General features: G+C 34.5%; 4 protein-coding genes across 4 annotated transcripts in view; 2 read left to right on the forward strand and 2 right to left on the reverse strand.

The window, feature by feature from the left end:
- Positions 1 to 2573, reverse strand: LOC135835194 (serine/threonine-protein phosphatase alpha-2 isoform-like). The gene is made up of 6 exons (XM_065349356.1): positions 2341 to 2573; positions 2125 to 2256; positions 1824 to 2054; positions 1532 to 1746; positions 1201 to 1458; positions 1 to 1114 (listed from the first exon to the last, which is right to left on the reverse strand). Exons 1-6 carry the CDS (start codon positions 2393 to 2395, stop codon positions 1010 to 1012), a joined length of 996 nt encoding a protein of 331 aa, XP_065205428.1. The 5' UTR covers positions 2396 to 2573; the 3' UTR covers positions 1 to 1009.
- A 109-nt stretch (positions 2574 to 2682) lies between these two features.
- On the forward strand, positions 2683 to 3682 carry LOC135835197 (60S ribosome subunit biogenesis protein NIP7 homolog). The gene is made up of 4 exons (XM_065349359.1): positions 2683 to 2877; positions 2989 to 3214; positions 3290 to 3430; positions 3515 to 3682. Exons 1-4 carry the CDS (start codon positions 2822 to 2824, stop codon positions 3632 to 3634), a joined length of 543 nt encoding a protein of 180 aa, XP_065205431.1. The 5' UTR covers positions 2683 to 2821; the 3' UTR covers positions 3635 to 3682.
- Positions 3683 to 4096: 414 nt separating this feature from the next.
- Rnp4F (RNA-binding protein 4F) lies at positions 4097 to 8288 on the forward strand. Its single transcript, XM_065349354.1, has 15 exons — positions 4097 to 4389; positions 4466 to 4592; positions 4666 to 4770; positions 4887 to 5059; positions 5126 to 5365; positions 5443 to 5752; positions 5827 to 6015; positions 6090 to 6258; positions 6373 to 6540; positions 6615 to 6820; positions 6894 to 7114; positions 7185 to 7332; positions 7416 to 7549; positions 7663 to 7844; positions 7927 to 8288. The coding sequence occupies exons 1-15, from the start codon at positions 4231 to 4233 to the stop codon at positions 8081 to 8083; spliced, it is 2688 nt and encodes an 895-aa protein (XP_065205426.1). The 5' UTR covers positions 4097 to 4230; the 3' UTR covers positions 8084 to 8288.
- Positions 8289 to 8572: 284 nt separating this feature from the next.
- The window catches only part of LOC135835193 (uncharacterized), a 75539-nt gene continuing 68645 nt past the window's right edge, over positions 8573 to 15466 (reverse strand). The window contains exons 3-6 of the mRNA XM_065349355.1: positions 11161 to 11297; positions 10939 to 11062; positions 10617 to 10855; positions 8573 to 9572 (exon numbers count right to left, since the gene is read on the reverse strand). Coding sequence (XP_065205427.1) covers positions 8885 to 9572; positions 10617 to 10855; positions 10939 to 11062; positions 11161 to 11291 — 1182 coding nt within the window. The 5' untranslated portion in view covers positions 11292 to 11297 and the 3' untranslated portion in view covers positions 8573 to 8884. The remainder of the gene's footprint in view (positions 9573 to 10616; positions 10856 to 10938; positions 11063 to 11160; positions 11298 to 15466) is intronic.

Below are 15466 nucleotides of genomic sequence, written 5' to 3' on the forward strand. Positions count from 1 at the left end.
TTTAAATATTACTCCATATATTGGACTAAAACTGTCTACAAAAAAAGTGCTTAAAAATATAGGTGTTTTCAATTTTTTGTTTAAATAATTTATGAAATTGCGATCATCAGTATCGATACAATACATCTTAACACATACGTAGATAATATTCACAATCAAGGAATGAAGTAGAAAGTAAATTACAATCGCCCATTTTACATACTACACAGTATACAGATGAGACACACACATGAGAAAAAAAACACGTGCTTGCAAATGCACGTGTCAATAAAAAGCTCGGAATTACAACATCCCGATTTGAAAGAGCGGAAAAATTCATTTAGAAAAAAACAAAACAAATTCGTTAGATAGGTACTACTCTAAACAGTAGGAAAAAAATGCATCGTTTTATGCGATTAAATTCACACACAAGCTGCGGCTGTAAATTGGCCATTCACTTATACATATTATATATATTATATAATGAAGTTCGTTATAATGATTGATAATCTGGATTAAAGCTTAGATCACACATGCTAAAATGCAATGTACAGTAGAGATTAATTACTAAAGCGTACAAAATTGGTAGAAAGCGATAAAGCGGTTGCTTAATAATTATATGATTATCGTTTAGGAAGATAGATGAACGTACACAGTACAGTAAAAAAAGCTTCATATATACACAGCCGAGAAAAAAAAAAACATATTGCCTCACACACTTATTATTCGCTATGTTTCAATATTTTGAAAAATACAAGAAAAAATTCGTTGTCGTCTTTTGACTAGATTGAAATTTCCATGATACAGACGAAGTACACAATCACGAGGAACATCGAAAAGGAAGTTGCCGAAAACATAATAAATCTCGTATATAAAACAACAGAGAAAAAAAACAATTCACTCTTCGAATAAAAATACATATTGTGGTAAATTCTCTCTAACGTGGAAAAGGGGAAAGGGTAGGGGAGCGAACTAGACTAATAATACGTTAAATATGGTAAAAAGCATCGTTAATATAAGGAAATTTTTCTTATTGTGGTTTCTTGTTCTTTTTATTTTGTCCTTTTTTGTCAGTATCCGATCCTCCGGAACTTTGTTGTCGCATTGGTAACACAAATTTTTTCTTATCTGCAGGCTGGAAATATTTTTCAACGATTTTATAGAGTTAAAATACCATTTGAAAATAATTTAAGAGTAAATACTAAGTAGAAAAATAATTACTTTTAGGATTTGGAAAGAACACATTAACGTTTCATCGACCGACATCATAGCTCCGGCGTTATCGAATTCACCGCAGTAATTCGGAGCCGAAAATAAAGTAACGAGTTGCCTTTTTGAAAAAAATTCGTAACCGTCTTCAACAACCTGGTGAGCGCGGCAGATCAAATCGAAATCATTCTTTTGCAGAAATTTGTGCACGATTTCCGTACCAAATGTGTACGACACTCCTCGATCGTTTTCACCCCATCGTGTAATTTCCTGAAAAGAGAAAAATATTCAGGATTAAGTAAATGTACAACGAAAGGAGGTGATGAGTATGAGGGATATTTACTTTATCCGGATCGGACCACAGTAAATCGCATAATAGACCTTGATCAGGTACATCTGTGGGTCGCATGATACGTCTTATGTTTTCCATACTTTGTAAATCTGGACTCAACCCTCCATGACAGCAGAATATCTTTTCATCGACGATCGCAGCAACAGGTAGACAATTAAAACAATCGGTGAATGTTTTCCATAATTTGATATTGTAACGTCTTTTACCTATAATTTCAGCATAAACAATATAAATCATCGATTGATAGAAAACGAAACTTGACGAATGCGAATACGATACGTACACTCATCGTAAAATCCATAAATACGATTAATACTGGCGCATTCGTGATTACCACGTAATAAGAAAAAGTTTTCTGGGAATTTGATTTTATACGCTAATAGTAAGCATATAGTTTCCAAAGATTGTTTCCCTCGATCGACGTAGTCTCCGAGGAACAGATAATTCGAAGCTGGAGGGAATTCACCGTATTCGAACAACCGTAGCAGGTCATAATACTGGCCGTGGATATCACCTGGAATTTAAAGCAATGTTTGAAGGGCTGTTTTGAGAGTTGGAATATCGCAATAGTGATGCGAATTTACCGCATATTTTCAGTGGAGCTTCCAGTTCGAGTAATATGGGTTGTGATAAGAACATCTCTCTGGATTTAATACACAGGCTGCGGATTTCATGTTCGGCTAATTGTACGGATTTTCCAGGACGTGCTCCACGTACTGTAACACGAATAGAATGATTTAATCGCGTTATCTCATAGAAATTGGCGATATTTTAGGGGTATGAGAACGAAGTGAACTCACCTTCCAGCAACCGGGATATTATACTGTCGACGTTCAGCTTATCTCCATCGGCCATTCCAATCGCGAGTTGAACTGTTATTGAGCGTAATTCTGTAAATAAACGCGCATTAGCATTAATTTAACCTCGTACGATGACTCAAACGCGATTTAATTTATCGTTTGAGAGATAATAATAATTTGTGTCCACCGACTATACAAACACTTAAGTAGGAATGTGCTAAATTACGCGTAAATTAAGTAAAATTCGATGAAAATACGCCTCGCGGAACGAGAGAGTACGTTTTTTCTTTATAAATACGAGCGGAGTTGAATGCGTTCGAAGTCAAAAACTTATCAGCGTGCTCGTCGTTAAAATCACTGCGTCTGGTCCACAAATCGTTATCATTCATTCATTTTTTCATCACAACACGAAATTGATCGAAAATTTTTATGCACGTGCTTTAAATGATCATAATTGGAGAATTTATATCAATTTTTAAACATGAGACAGCTTTCCGAAGATCATACTAGAATACTGCTTGAAAAATTAGCAAAATAGTAAGTAGTGTTTCAGTTTAACAAGTGATAGCTTCATTTTACATCGTTGATGAATTTTGCAGGTCGTTATGAAAGCTCTAATGTAATGCATTATTTTATTATATTTTTCAGTATCGGTGGTAATACGACTCATCTCCTCGAACGACCCGATGGAGCATACTGCTTCAGAGAGTTACGGAACAGGGTTTACTATGTTTCTGAAAGCATTCTCAAGCAAGCCTCCAATGTAAATCCTGATAAATTAATTAGTGTTGGCGTATGCTTCGGTAAATTTACGAAATCTGGAAAATTTAGATTACACATAACCTCTTTGCATTATATAGCTCCTTATGCTCAGGTATATTTCGTGTTATTAGTCGTAGATCTATGCACAATTCACCATTCACCGTACTCATCCTACTGTATGTTTCAGTATAAAATTTGGGTAAAACCTAGCGCCGAACAGCAAGTTTTATATGGCCATAACGTTCTGAAGTCTGGTTTGGGAAAAATTACTGAAAGTACGCCGCAGTATCAAGGTGTAATTGTTTATAATATGAACGATGTTCCATTGGTAAGAAAAGAATTCAACTTCGTTGAATGATCGGAGTATTTTCTCGTGAAACGAAATTCATTACTCGTATTGCAATTGTTTCAGGGCTTTGGAGTTACCGCTAAAAGTACAGCTGATTGTAAAAATGCTGATCCTCTGACAGTTATTTGTTTCAATCAGAGTGATATTGGAGAATATGTTAGATGTGAAGATGAGTTGTTGTAATTATCCTTAATTTTGTCTTTTATATCAATAAATATTATAGTTTTTTAATACGAGATTCATTTGTTTCAAACAAAACATGATTTAATCATCACCTAAATGGAGTCAGCTTTTTCAATCTGTCGGTCGTTTTCTGATACGACTGAAAATTATTCGCTGGTCCTGATTATTTTACTTCATTCAGCTACGTTCAGTGAAAATATTTGCTCTAAGCACTATATTCAGTATTGGTATTCAGATAAACGTAGTATATTTGTGTCAACTTGATGACTGAATTGACTTTTGTTTGCTTCCAATTTGCTTCGTTCATTACTCAGTTTCAAATTCAAAATTCAAAACTATGTAGTTCAGATCTTTCGAAAAAATTTTCATTCAGCTGAAAAAAAACACGATAAACAGGACGAAATCCGGTGAATATAACATGACGCATGCGTTTGATCTTTTCTCGTCCCCTCCCCCGCCACTGTAAACCTTCTTTCTGCTGTTCTCTGTTTTTCAGTTTGTTGCAATTGTTGCTTTTTGCGAAATTTTGTCACTTTTTGACTATTTTCTATTTGGATTAGAGAAAATAACGTCATATCAGTGAAAATAATTTCCTAATGGCGGATAATCAGAATGGTAAGATGGATTTAGATGGCGATAACGATGATGACTTAGCCTCCGATGAAAGTATCGCCGGATCTGATGAAGTTGATTCCGAAGACGACGAAGCTCAATTGAATGAATGGAAAGAGAAGAAAGCTAGGCTTCAAGAAAAGGTAACGTACTTTGTTAGTCTATTGCGAGGATATTTTCCATATGAACATTACGCTGATGTGTTTTTGTATTCGACAGATTGCCAAAGACAGTTCAGATTATTACGCGTACATCGAGTTGATCGAAGTATTGAAATCATTGGGAGAACTTGATGACTTGAGAAAAGCTCGTGAAGATTTCAATGAACAGTATCCGCTTACTCCTGGTAATGCAGCGTGATTCTGAAACAACCTTTGGTTGAATTTGTCATCATCATGGTTTTATGTTTTTTACCGTAGATATGTGGTTGGCGTGGATTGAAGATGAGAAAAATATAGCTACCACTGAAGAAGAAAAACAACATGTTGTTCAGTTATTCGAAAGAGCTCTGAAGGATTACGTTTGTTAGTTTCACTCTTTACTTTTCTTATGAGTTATCTGTTCGAAAAAGAGGAGTTGGATACAACTTACAAGTACCTACTAATGAATTACTAATCATTTTATTTTTTTTTTCGTTCAGCTGTTGATATTTGGTTAGAATACGCTCAATTCAGTACCGGTGCTTTGTCAATAGAAAATGCTCGTAGTGTTATGGAACGTGCTCTCAACATATCCGGATTACATGTTTCTAAAGCCAAAATGCTATGGGAAGTGTATCGTGAAGTGGAAACTTTTGTCTTACAGTCGCTCAAAGTAAGTTTTGTTTTCATTCAGTTGTGATTATGTTTGCTGCATTTGTTACATTTCGGTTGTTTGTAGAAACCCGATCCTTCGGATGAAGAGGCTGAAGCTATTATCACGCAGAAAAGACGAATAGCTGAGTTATTACGTCGACAGCTTTGCATCCCTTTAATGGATATGGAATGTACTTACCAAGAATTAAAAGCTTGGATCGATAAAGAAGAAGCTGGAAATCTATTTGATATGGAATCGTTGGAAAGTGCTTATAAACAAGCGTTGGAAAAACTAAGTAGAATATATACTTTCGAAGAGAGCTTGGTAAAAATCTATTTATCTTTGAATGGTCTTTTTTTTTGTTCTTTTGGATATAAATTTGAGTATTTTTTTCCCTTTAGCTGTGCAGTGAAGCAGAAGCAACATTGCCTATTTATCAGAAATACTTGGAATATGAAAAGAATCCAGTTGAAGGAGGCAATGATCCATTTAGAGTGAGATGTTTATACGAAAGAGCTCTTACCGATAATCCTCTAAATGCTGTTTTCTGGTCGGATTATATCCAATATTTGTCTAACGATGTTAAAATACCCGAAGATATTCTGTCCACTTGTCATAGAGCGGTGAGAAATTGTCCTTTTGAATCGGCGTTCTGGAGACAGTACATGATCGAGTTAGAAAGAAGTAATAGAGAGAAGACTGAAATCACCGGTTAGTTGAAAATCAGCTACGAAATATTATTTAAACAATGTTGTTATTTATTCGAATAATTTTTCATGTTGCAGAAGTTTTGAATAAGAGTTTGAAGAACGTATTTCCTAGTCCACAAGATTACAGATTACTTTGGCTGTCGTATATTTATTACCTGATGAGATATTTGAATTCAATTCCTGGAGATGATGCAAAACTGTGGAACAATACGATCGAAGAAATACGAGCAGTTTTAAACATGTCATCTGAAAATCTCGCAGAATGTAAATATTTACTTATACATATTAATTTTCAAATATTCACCGCTATTTCATCGTCTACATTTTTTTAAATACAGATTACGGTGCAGAAGGTGATCCTGAAAGCGATATTCTCCTTCTATGGGCTAGATTCGAAGCTGAAACCGCCAAAGACCTGGAACGATACCGGAAAATATGGACTGATATATTGAATCTCGGCCATAAAAACTCCGTAGTGTACTGGGTCAAGTACATAAACATGGAATGGTAATTATTTTGTAGCTCGATGGACATGATGCACTTTGCCAAGAGTACTGTAATACTTGGTATTGCGTTTGTGAATTTTATAGTGTATTTGTAACCGCCGATTGTTGCGCGTAGGCAATATGGTGATGCGAAACATTATAGAAAATTATGCGAAAGAGCCCTAACCGCTTTGGTATCTGCAGCCAAGTATCCTAAAAATGTGATCTCGTTATGGTTGGAATTCGAATCGCTGAAAGGTTCACTGGATTCGTTTTTAAATTGTCAGAAAATTTGCGATGAAAAGTAAAAACTTGATTAAATAGATTATCAGAAACTAGAAAGAATATAGTTAATTTTAAAAAAATAATTTTTTCCAGAATGAAACAGTACAATATCGCTAAAGAAAAAATCGAGAAAAAGGCCGAAAAAAAGAAACCATCTGAAAAAGAAAAGAAATCGAATACCGATGATAAACTATTCGCTAAACCTGCTCCTAAAGCATCCACCACAGTAACCAAAAAATCACCTGTGAAAGTTTCAAACACAACCTCCTCAGGCGATGAGCCAGCTTCTAAGCAAAAAAGTAAGTCATCGTAAACGTACGAGGAAGATGTGTAAAGAAACTTCACTAACACTTGTTGGCTTTTCTTTTGCAGAATTGGAAACAGCGATGGAGACTTCTTCTGGTCCTAATTTTGTTGAACACGATCCAACTAAAGATGACAGGACTGTCTTCATCAGTAATTTAGATTTTACCGTTACCGAAGAGGATGTTAAAAACGCCCTCGGTGCGGTTGGTACCATAGAAGAGTTCAGATTAGTTAGAGATTTTAAGGGGAGATCTAGAGGATTCGGATATATGGTGTTTTCTAAGAGGGTAAGATAAGATATGATAGGATCTTGGTAAGATATAATTTGATACTATGTACAAAATTGTGTATTTACAGCAAGAAGCTCAAAACGCTATAAAGAAAGATCGTACTCCAGTCAATGAAAGACCAATGTTTGTATCGGAGTGTGATCCAAATCGACAAACTCGTAAATCTGGATTGAGATTTAACGTCGGTTTAGAGAAAAATAAATTATTCGTAAAAGGTACGTAATTGGATAATTTGAAATAGTAACTAGTGGGTCAAAAAGTCGTGCAAATTATCAACTTTTTTTCTATCTTTTTCTAGGATTACCACTTGAGATGAATAAAGAAGGAGTTGAAAAAGTATTTGAAAAATATGGTACCTTGAAAGAAGTACGTTTAGTTACATACAGAAATGGTCATTCCAAAGGATTGGCTTACGTCGAGTTCGAAGACGAGGTAATGATTTTTGAAATGCTAATTCAACTTTATAAACTGCACATTTTTTTTGCTATCGTTTCCTTCGTTTTTTGTACAATACCAATGAATTTTGTCCATTTTGGTGATTTCAGACTTCGGCAGCTCACGCTTTAATTAAAACCGATGGGATGGTGATCGATGACAAAACCATCTCGGTGGCCATCAGTAATCCACCAGAAAGGAAAAATAACCCTTCATTGATTCCTTCAAGAGGTCCTTCGATCTCAGAAATCGCTCTAGGTGGAGGTTCCGGTGATAAAGCTGAAGTTGGACAGTGAGTATTGAAAAAACTGGCTTGTTATCTGTAGTTCGACCGTTCATATTAGTAACATGGCATTTTTTTTTTCTTTTAAAAGACGAGGGAAAAGCAGAACACAGCTTTCATTCGTACCTCGAGCTCTGCAAGTTAATCCTACTTCCAATAAAATGGACTTTGAAGACAGCAAGCCTACGAATGGTACGAAACCCATGACTAACGCGGATTTCAAAGCAGCACTTTTCGGTAGTAAATGAACTCATTTCACGTTATCTTAAAAGATTTTTTTTTTACTTTTTATTTTTCAAAGAAGATTACTATCATTTTTTTCTATTCCGTACTTATTTTTATATTTATCGTAAGTTTTTTGGTCTCGTTGAAGAGTGAACGAGGTAAATGTTGAAAATGGCGTACACTTACGCGATGTATTTATTTGTTGATAATATAAATATTTTAACGATGCATGATGTATATTTTAATGAAGTTTATCGTGTTTGTGTGAAGTTCAAATCGTATCCCATTCGCTTGATTCATTTGAATTTCACCTACAGATGTTCCCATCTTACTTCCTAGACCGACCGATCAAAAAACGAAATCAAAATTTTTGTTAAGGGACCATTTTTTCTGAATCAGTCGAACACTCCGAAAAATAAAATTGTTTTAAAAAACATGTCTAAAATATCGTAATAGAAGGTAATCTTTGATCAAAGAGTTATTTCCTTCGATTATTTTCCAATCAATAATAATTTCTGCAACGAAAATAATATATTCAACTACTATATAAAATACGAAATACAAAAGGGGAAAAAAGTAAAGAAAAAGATACAGGAGAAATCCATAAATAAATATCACAAAAAAGAGAAATAAAATTACCTACTTAGTAAGAAGAGAAAAAATACAAATCATAATACTTATAGGTTTTGGTTTGATAAAGCATACTCGCGTAAAAATTTTTTAAATTAAAATATTTACAAGATGTTTACAACAAAGAAAAAAAAAAACATAGAAAAAAAACACCTAAAGAAACAGTGACCAAGAAATTAAAAAAAAAAAAACATTTAAACCAAATTTTCAGGTACACCGTTATAACCTGTAGACAATTTCTTAGTTCTAGGCGGTGGTATTGGATCTTTTTGAGCTTCATCGCAGCACGTTTTTTGATCTGGTTTTTGTTTATCGTGTTTACTACACGAACGAATATTGGTTTTAATGGTGTTCCAACAATTAGCCCCGTGCAAACCGGATCCACCCTTGGAGAACCATTTTTGCACGGTTTCGTTGGCATGATAATAATAAAAGTAAAGCAAGGCGAATAACATCAATATGACTAATAGAGAGAAAACAACGATTGAAGCCAAGTAAACAGAGTACTCTCCGGCTTCCGCTTTCGTTTTCGTTCTTTCTTTGGAAAGTTCGTCGAGTTTTTCGTCGGGTATTTCGTTGTCGTTGACGTTTGGTGTGGACGATTCTTCTGTGGCTTTTTCTTTTTCTTCTTTTGTTTTTTTGGTGGTTTCGTCTTGGTAGGGCCTGTCGTCAGTACTCCCTGAAGAGTCGTGTATTGATACGTCGGCACAGGCGCGGAATTCTTCTTGTTGACCGCAGCCTATGGCTCCTGTACCATTTGGACACATTCCCCAGTTGTTACCGGCGATGTAACGCCATTGCAGAACGCATTGGCTGCAGGTTAGACCGGGAGGTAACATGTATTTCATTTCGTATACTTTGTTCTCGGTGCCTGGGTAAAATCTGCGCAGAAAAAAGTATATGATTAGGGTAGAAATTTTGGGAAAATGTGGGTTGATATTAAAAAAAAAAAGTGGGGCATAAGATGTACTGATTGAGGCTTTTGTTTTGTCAAATTTTTGAAAATCAGATTTGGGCCAAAAATGAAAAAAATGAGCAAAAATCAAAATTTTACCAAATTCACCAACAAAACTAAAATTTGCGACATACCCTATTTTCAACCTACCAAATTGATTGGAAACGACTTCGAATCGTTTTGAGTAGTTCTGGAGCCTCCAGAAGATTTTTGAAATTTCCACAAAATTTCATCAAATGAAATTGAAAAACCGAAATTCATTCTGAACCCTAATTTCAATCACGCAGAGCTGATTGGAGGTGGTTCCAAGTCGTTTTGGAGCCTCCAGCGACTTTCCAGAAACTAAAATCGCTGGACGAAAACATGGTTTTGAACTGGAACACACCGATTTTGGAAAAATCGTGTGTAATCGGTCAAGTGGGTCACAAATAAGCACAAATCGCGAGCATACGTATTTATGTAGATGTGGACTAATTTTTTGATACTTTTTTGGAAAACTGGAATTTCCAAAAAATCGCTGGAAGCTCCAAAATGACTTGGAACCATTTCTAGCCGATACATCATGTTGAAATTAAGGTGTTGAGTGAATTCAGTTTATCCAATTTCATTTGGTGGGAAATTTCAAGTTTCAAAAATCTGCTGGAGGCTCCAGAACTGCTCAAAACAGTTCGAAACTGTTTCCAATCGATTCAGCGGGTCGAAAATAGGGCATATCCCGAAGTTCAGTTTTGTAGGTCAATTTGATAAAATTTTGATTTTTTCCTCATTTTTGATCCAAAGATTTTCAAAAATTCTCCAAAAATTGAAAAATGCCCTTTAGCGTCTGTTTTGGCTGGTGATGTATTTTTGTTTTTTTTTTTTTTAATTTTTATCCAGTTTAAAAAAAATTTGTTTAGGGATTCCTTTCTTTGTTAAAAAAAATATTGTATTTTATGATGAGCCTACACTAGATTGATTGTAAAACATCTTACTTAGTTTCGTGGAAATTTTCTTCATCTTTAATCAGCATTTTGGATCTCCTGAGTACATATTTATCGAGACACTGCTGCGTTACCACTCTTTTAGGGGCATTATTCGGACATAATCTGAATTCGAAGAACCCTTTGTGATTGGCAGTGAGTTCTACTCGAATTGTGAACACAGCTCCGGTCTTATACTTCCGAACGATCACTCCTTGACCATATTTACCACCAGCTTCGTGTGGACGAGGCTGCATAGACAAAACGAACAATTAAAATGACAGTTTTTAATTTTACGAAATGAAAAAACCAAGATATCAGAATTCAGATATACCTGAGGAGCATCCCATGCATCACCACATACTCCACATTTACCACCATTCACTTGCCACTGCCTAGTGAGACCTCCGCAAAACAATTCGTGATCGTTGAAATTCGGAGGTGTATTGAATCCGTATCTATAAAAATATCACACATTCGAACATTAAAAATTCACGAACCTGCTGTAAATGATTTCTGGAGTTCATTTATACATAAAATACTATATTTATCATACCTCCACATCGATGCTCTAGAAGGAGGTTCTATCAGACGACCGTGACTGTTGACTAGTAGGAACTTGAGTGAGAAAATTAAATACATACAAGGAATGATCGCACATGAGTTTCGTAGTATTCTGCCTGCCATGACTCCCTGTAAAAATAAAACCATTTTTATAGAAATTGAAATTGCCCGCATGTGGGAATTAAATCAAGAAAAATGGTGACAAATTTCATAACCTAATGACTGATGTAGGTATTGTATCGTACGAGTACAAACTTATTTTAGATAGGTATGTTTAAATGGATTACAACATGACAACATGGTGTTACTTTTTATATCGTTTTGCTCTCTGTTTACCGAGGTGTTTTTTACATCAAATTTCAATTAACGTTTTATTAGTTCAATGTATTTTTTTATACCTAGGTATTGCCTCGTAACTATAGCCTATGCAAAAAAAAAAAAATGTACCAATGATGAGTTAAAGTATCGTTAACGAAAGGTATAGGTAGGTACTGTGATTATGTAATTATACTTTGGTCTCATTAGGTCAGATCATCAGCTGATCTGCATTATAGGTAGTACTTGTACTTGTATTTTCATTCAAGCATACCAGAGTATGCCTGTTGCGTCGCTGCGTCAAATTATGTTAATTTTCCCAGTACTAATTGGTTTCGACAAGTTCAAAGTAACTGCTCGAAATATATCAAAAGTACCGGTATTCTGGTCGATGAAATATGAAATACAGTACGTGGAATATTTCTACATGATTTGCCAAACACTCTTCAGCGAGTAAATTGGGCATATTGAACGAACAAAAAACGATTTCTTCTTATTTTTACAATACAATTCAATATACAGGAGGTGAGAATATTTTTACTCTTTGCAACGTGGTTAAATAAACAATTCTTTTGTTCTGTAATGATGGTAGGTAATGTAGTTGTGAAGTAAATCATATAGAAAGTATAAATTGTTTTGGTTCCTGTGTTGATTTAATTTTAAATTTTATCAATATTTCAATTTACAATCGTTTTATCAATTTAGATACCTATTAGGCTATTAATGATTTTATTGCGATTATTTTTTCTCTTTCGAGTTTCGGGAAAGCCTTGTATTTTTCTCAGCGTTTGAAAAATCGACTTCTTATTCATTTTTTTATTTTCTCTACTTTACCACTGGTGTGTGAATTTAATCAAATGTACACTTCGAAAGCAAAAGGAACACTCTTTCCGAATGAAAGTGAAGGTTTCATGATATTATGCTGTTTCAATTTTTCTGTAGAAAAAACAGGTCTGAAGCTGATTTACTTAAAAATTGAAAGAAATAAATCGGAAATGAGATTTAAAAGTTTAAAACTAATCGGTCGTTTGTTCTCAAAATTTATTATCGTTGGTACCCCCCCCCCCCCCAACATAAAAATTCCATTTTTTTTTTCTTCGGCTTGGCGAACAAACAAGGAACTTGAATTTGATCCAAAAATCGAAAAAAATAGGAAATTGATTGCTGATTTTGGATGAAAACTGAACTCATCTGAACTAAAACCGAAACCTCTATTGGAAAGATTTAAAAAAAACAACGGACTTCATGAAAGTTTTTTTTTCAAAAATGTTATTGAATTTCGTCCGAAATATGGTCGTTAAACATTGCAGGCATGAAATCCACTATTTAATTTTTTTTAGTGACTTAGGTGACTGAAAAATAGCAAAAAAGTGACCAAAAATTTGAGAAAAAGTGACCAAAATGTTGATAAATGAGAGCAAAATATGTACATACAATTAATATGTTAGTCGGGGAACCCGCATAAGGATCTAATGCACCCCTCCCCCTCCCCGGTTGATCCTTCGGGACAACTTTTTTCTTAAAAGGGGAGTCCTAAGAAACATTTCTAGCCCTTGTCCTAAAAAAAAAGTGACCCTACTTACAAAATGTCGGCCATTTTAGTTGACAGGTCTGCCAAAATCGCAGATTTTGCGTTCCAACATAGGACTTGCACGAAATTTTTCAAACCGTACAAAGGTAGATCAAAAGATTAGGCAAAAATTACACCTGTCAAAATTTCAAGTACATACTAAAGTGCCTTTTTCGATTTATGGTGAATTTTTGAAAATCAAATTTAGGCCAAAAATGAGGGGAAAAATCAAAATTTTACCAAATTGACCTAGAAAGCTGAAATTTGAGATATACCCTATTTTTGACCTGCCAAATCGATTGGAAACTATTTCAACCCGTTTTGAGTAGTTCTGGAGCCTCCAGCAGATTTTTGAAACTTGAAATTCCCATAAAATTTTATCAATAATGGAGTTGAAAAGTCGAAATTTATTCTGAAAACCAATTTCAATATTTCAAGTCGTTTTGGAGCCTCCAGCGACTTTTTAAAAATTCCTGAAGCCTCCAGCAGATTTTTGAAACTTTAAATTTTCACAAAATTTCATCAAAATGTAGATGGAAAGCTGAAATTTACTTTACACTCAAATTTTAACACCCTCTTAAGACTACTTCAGGTGGGTTCAAGTCATTTTGGAGCCTCCAGCGACTTTTTAAAAATTACGGGAGCCTCTACGTAGATGTTTGAAACTTGAAATTTACCAAAATTTCATCAAATGGAGATGGAAAACCAAAATTTATTCTGCAAACTAATTTCAATACGCTACGAAGTCGACTGCTGCCTCCAGCGACTTTTTGAAAGGTAGTATGAGGTTTTTTTTTGGAAAATTGAAATTTCCAAAAAGTAGCTGGAAGCTTCAAAACCACCATGCAGTCGACTTTATATCGTGTTGAAATTAGTTTGCGAAGTAAATTTCAGCTTGCTACCTATTTTTGATAAAATGTTGTGGGAGTTTCAAGTTTCAAAAATCTGATGGAGGCTCCATGAATTTAAAAAAAGTCGCTGGAGGCTCCAAAATGACTTGAAATCCAACAGAAATCGACTTCGTAGCGTATTGAAATTAGTTCGCAGAATGAATTTCGGCTTTCCATCTTCATTTGACAAAATTTTGAGAATTTTCGAGTTTCAAAAATCTGCTGGAGGCTCCATGAGCTGCACAAAACTGGTTCAAACAGTTTCCAATCGATTCATGGTGTGTCAAAAATAGAGTACCTATACCTATCCCAAATTTTGGCGTTCTTGGTCAATTTGGTAGAATTTTGATTTTTTCCCTCATTTTTGGCCTAAATTTGATTTTCAAAAAGTCACCAAAAATCGAAAAAGGCACTTTAGCACTTGAAATTCTGACACGTGATGAATTTTTGCGTGATCTTTCGATCTTCTTTTGTACAGTTTGGAAAATATCAGCTCTATCCATTCACATCGTCTCACATTTTTAATGTTGAACAGTTGATTTTTAATTTTTTTTAAATGATGATTCTGAAGAATTTTCATGAAAAATATTGATCATTTCCTAAAATTTTGCACTTCTTTTTTTTCACTCAACAAATCTTTTTAAAAAAAGAAAAAGTGACCAAAGTCACTTTTTTTGGCCATTTTCGACGAAATAGTGACAAAAGTGACTTTGCAAGTGAAATAGTGACGAAGTTACTTTTTAAATGACCGAATTTCATGCTTGACATTGCCAAAAAGCAATCAAATTTCAATGAAATTTAACAAAAATCAAAATTGTGATCTGTCACGAGAAAACCAACCTAGTGTCCAAAACGTAAATTTTACAGGAAGGGCATTTGAAGTTTTGACTTTTGAGTCTATGTATCAGGCGATCTAAAATTTGTAAGTCCATGAAACTTGCACCACTTGTGGCCCCCATGAGTGCCAACATAACCCATACATAACCCGATATTTTTTTTCAGAATCATCACATTCAAGGTTGCCAAGTCCAATAATCAAAATTTCCCAAAATCAATTTTTTTCGATTTTTTTGAATTTTTTGCCAAAAATGTTGCAAAAACTACCCGAGTATGAATTATTAATGAAGAATAAGTTGGATATTATTATTAAATTTATCACGTTTCTTAACAAATTTCTTCAAGGTGAAAAAAGTTGATTTTTCCAGCTCAAGCCTTACTCATATTTCAAAATATGGCACAAATCCTCCAAATGTGGACCGATTGTTGCAAAAATTTGCATTTCGGCTCCCCAGAACATACCTTTCAAGAAAATCGAAAAAAAAAACTTTCAATGTTTACCTACTGTAGTTGTTCTATTTTTTTGACCTCAGATTTAGGGTCAAGAGAATCGTTCGCGAACGTTTCGACCCTTACAGTCGGATTCAGCACCCTAAGTACTACTTACTACTAATACCCACCATGAAAAACTGAAAAAGATATCGATTTTTTGGACACTAAGATGGTTTTCTCGTGACAGATTACAA

Source organism: Planococcus citri, chromosome 2 (genome assembly GCF_950023065.1).
Source record: "Planococcus citri chromosome 2, ihPlaCitr1.1, whole genome shotgun sequence".
NCBI classification, from domain to species: Eukaryota; Metazoa; Arthropoda; class Insecta; order Hemiptera; family Pseudococcidae; genus Planococcus; species Planococcus citri.

Excerpts from the sequence above, each read along its gene's own strand:
- LOC135835194 (XM_065349356.1), bottom strand. The coding sequence starts at position 2,395 with ATGGCCGATGGAGATAAGCTGAACGTCGACAGTATAATATCCCGGTTG. Across the intron at positions 2,055-2,124 it reads AGCTCCACTGAAAATATGCG|GTGATATCCACGGCCAGTAT; the intron begins GTAAATTCGCAT and ends TTTAAATTCCAG. Across the intron at positions 1,747-1,823 it reads TTATGGATTTTACGATGAGT|GTAAAAGACGTTACAATATC; the intron begins GTACGTATCGTA and ends CTGAAATTATAG.
- LOC135835197 (XM_065349359.1), top strand. The coding sequence starts at position 2,822 with ATGAGACAGCTTTCCGAAGATCATACTAGAATACTGCTTGAAAAATTA. Across the intron at positions 3,215-3,289 it reads ATATAGCTCCTTATGCTCAG|TATAAAATTTGGGTAAAACC; the intron begins GTATATTTCGTG and ends TGTATGTTTCAG. Across the intron at positions 3,431-3,514 it reads ATATGAACGATGTTCCATTG|GGCTTTGGAGTTACCGCTAA; the intron begins GTAAGAAAAGAA and ends CAATTGTTTCAG.
- Rnp4F (XM_065349354.1), top strand. The coding sequence starts at position 4,231 with ATGGCGGATAATCAGAATGGTAAGATGGATTTAGATGGCGATAACGAT. Across the intron at positions 7,550-7,662 it reads ACGTCGAGTTCGAAGACGAG|ACTTCGGCAGCTCACGCTTT; the intron begins GTAATGATTTTT and ends TGGTGATTTCAG. Across the intron at positions 7,845-7,926 it reads GATAAAGCTGAAGTTGGACA|ACGAGGGAAAAGCAGAACAC; the intron begins GTGAGTATTGAA and ends TTCTTTTAAAAG.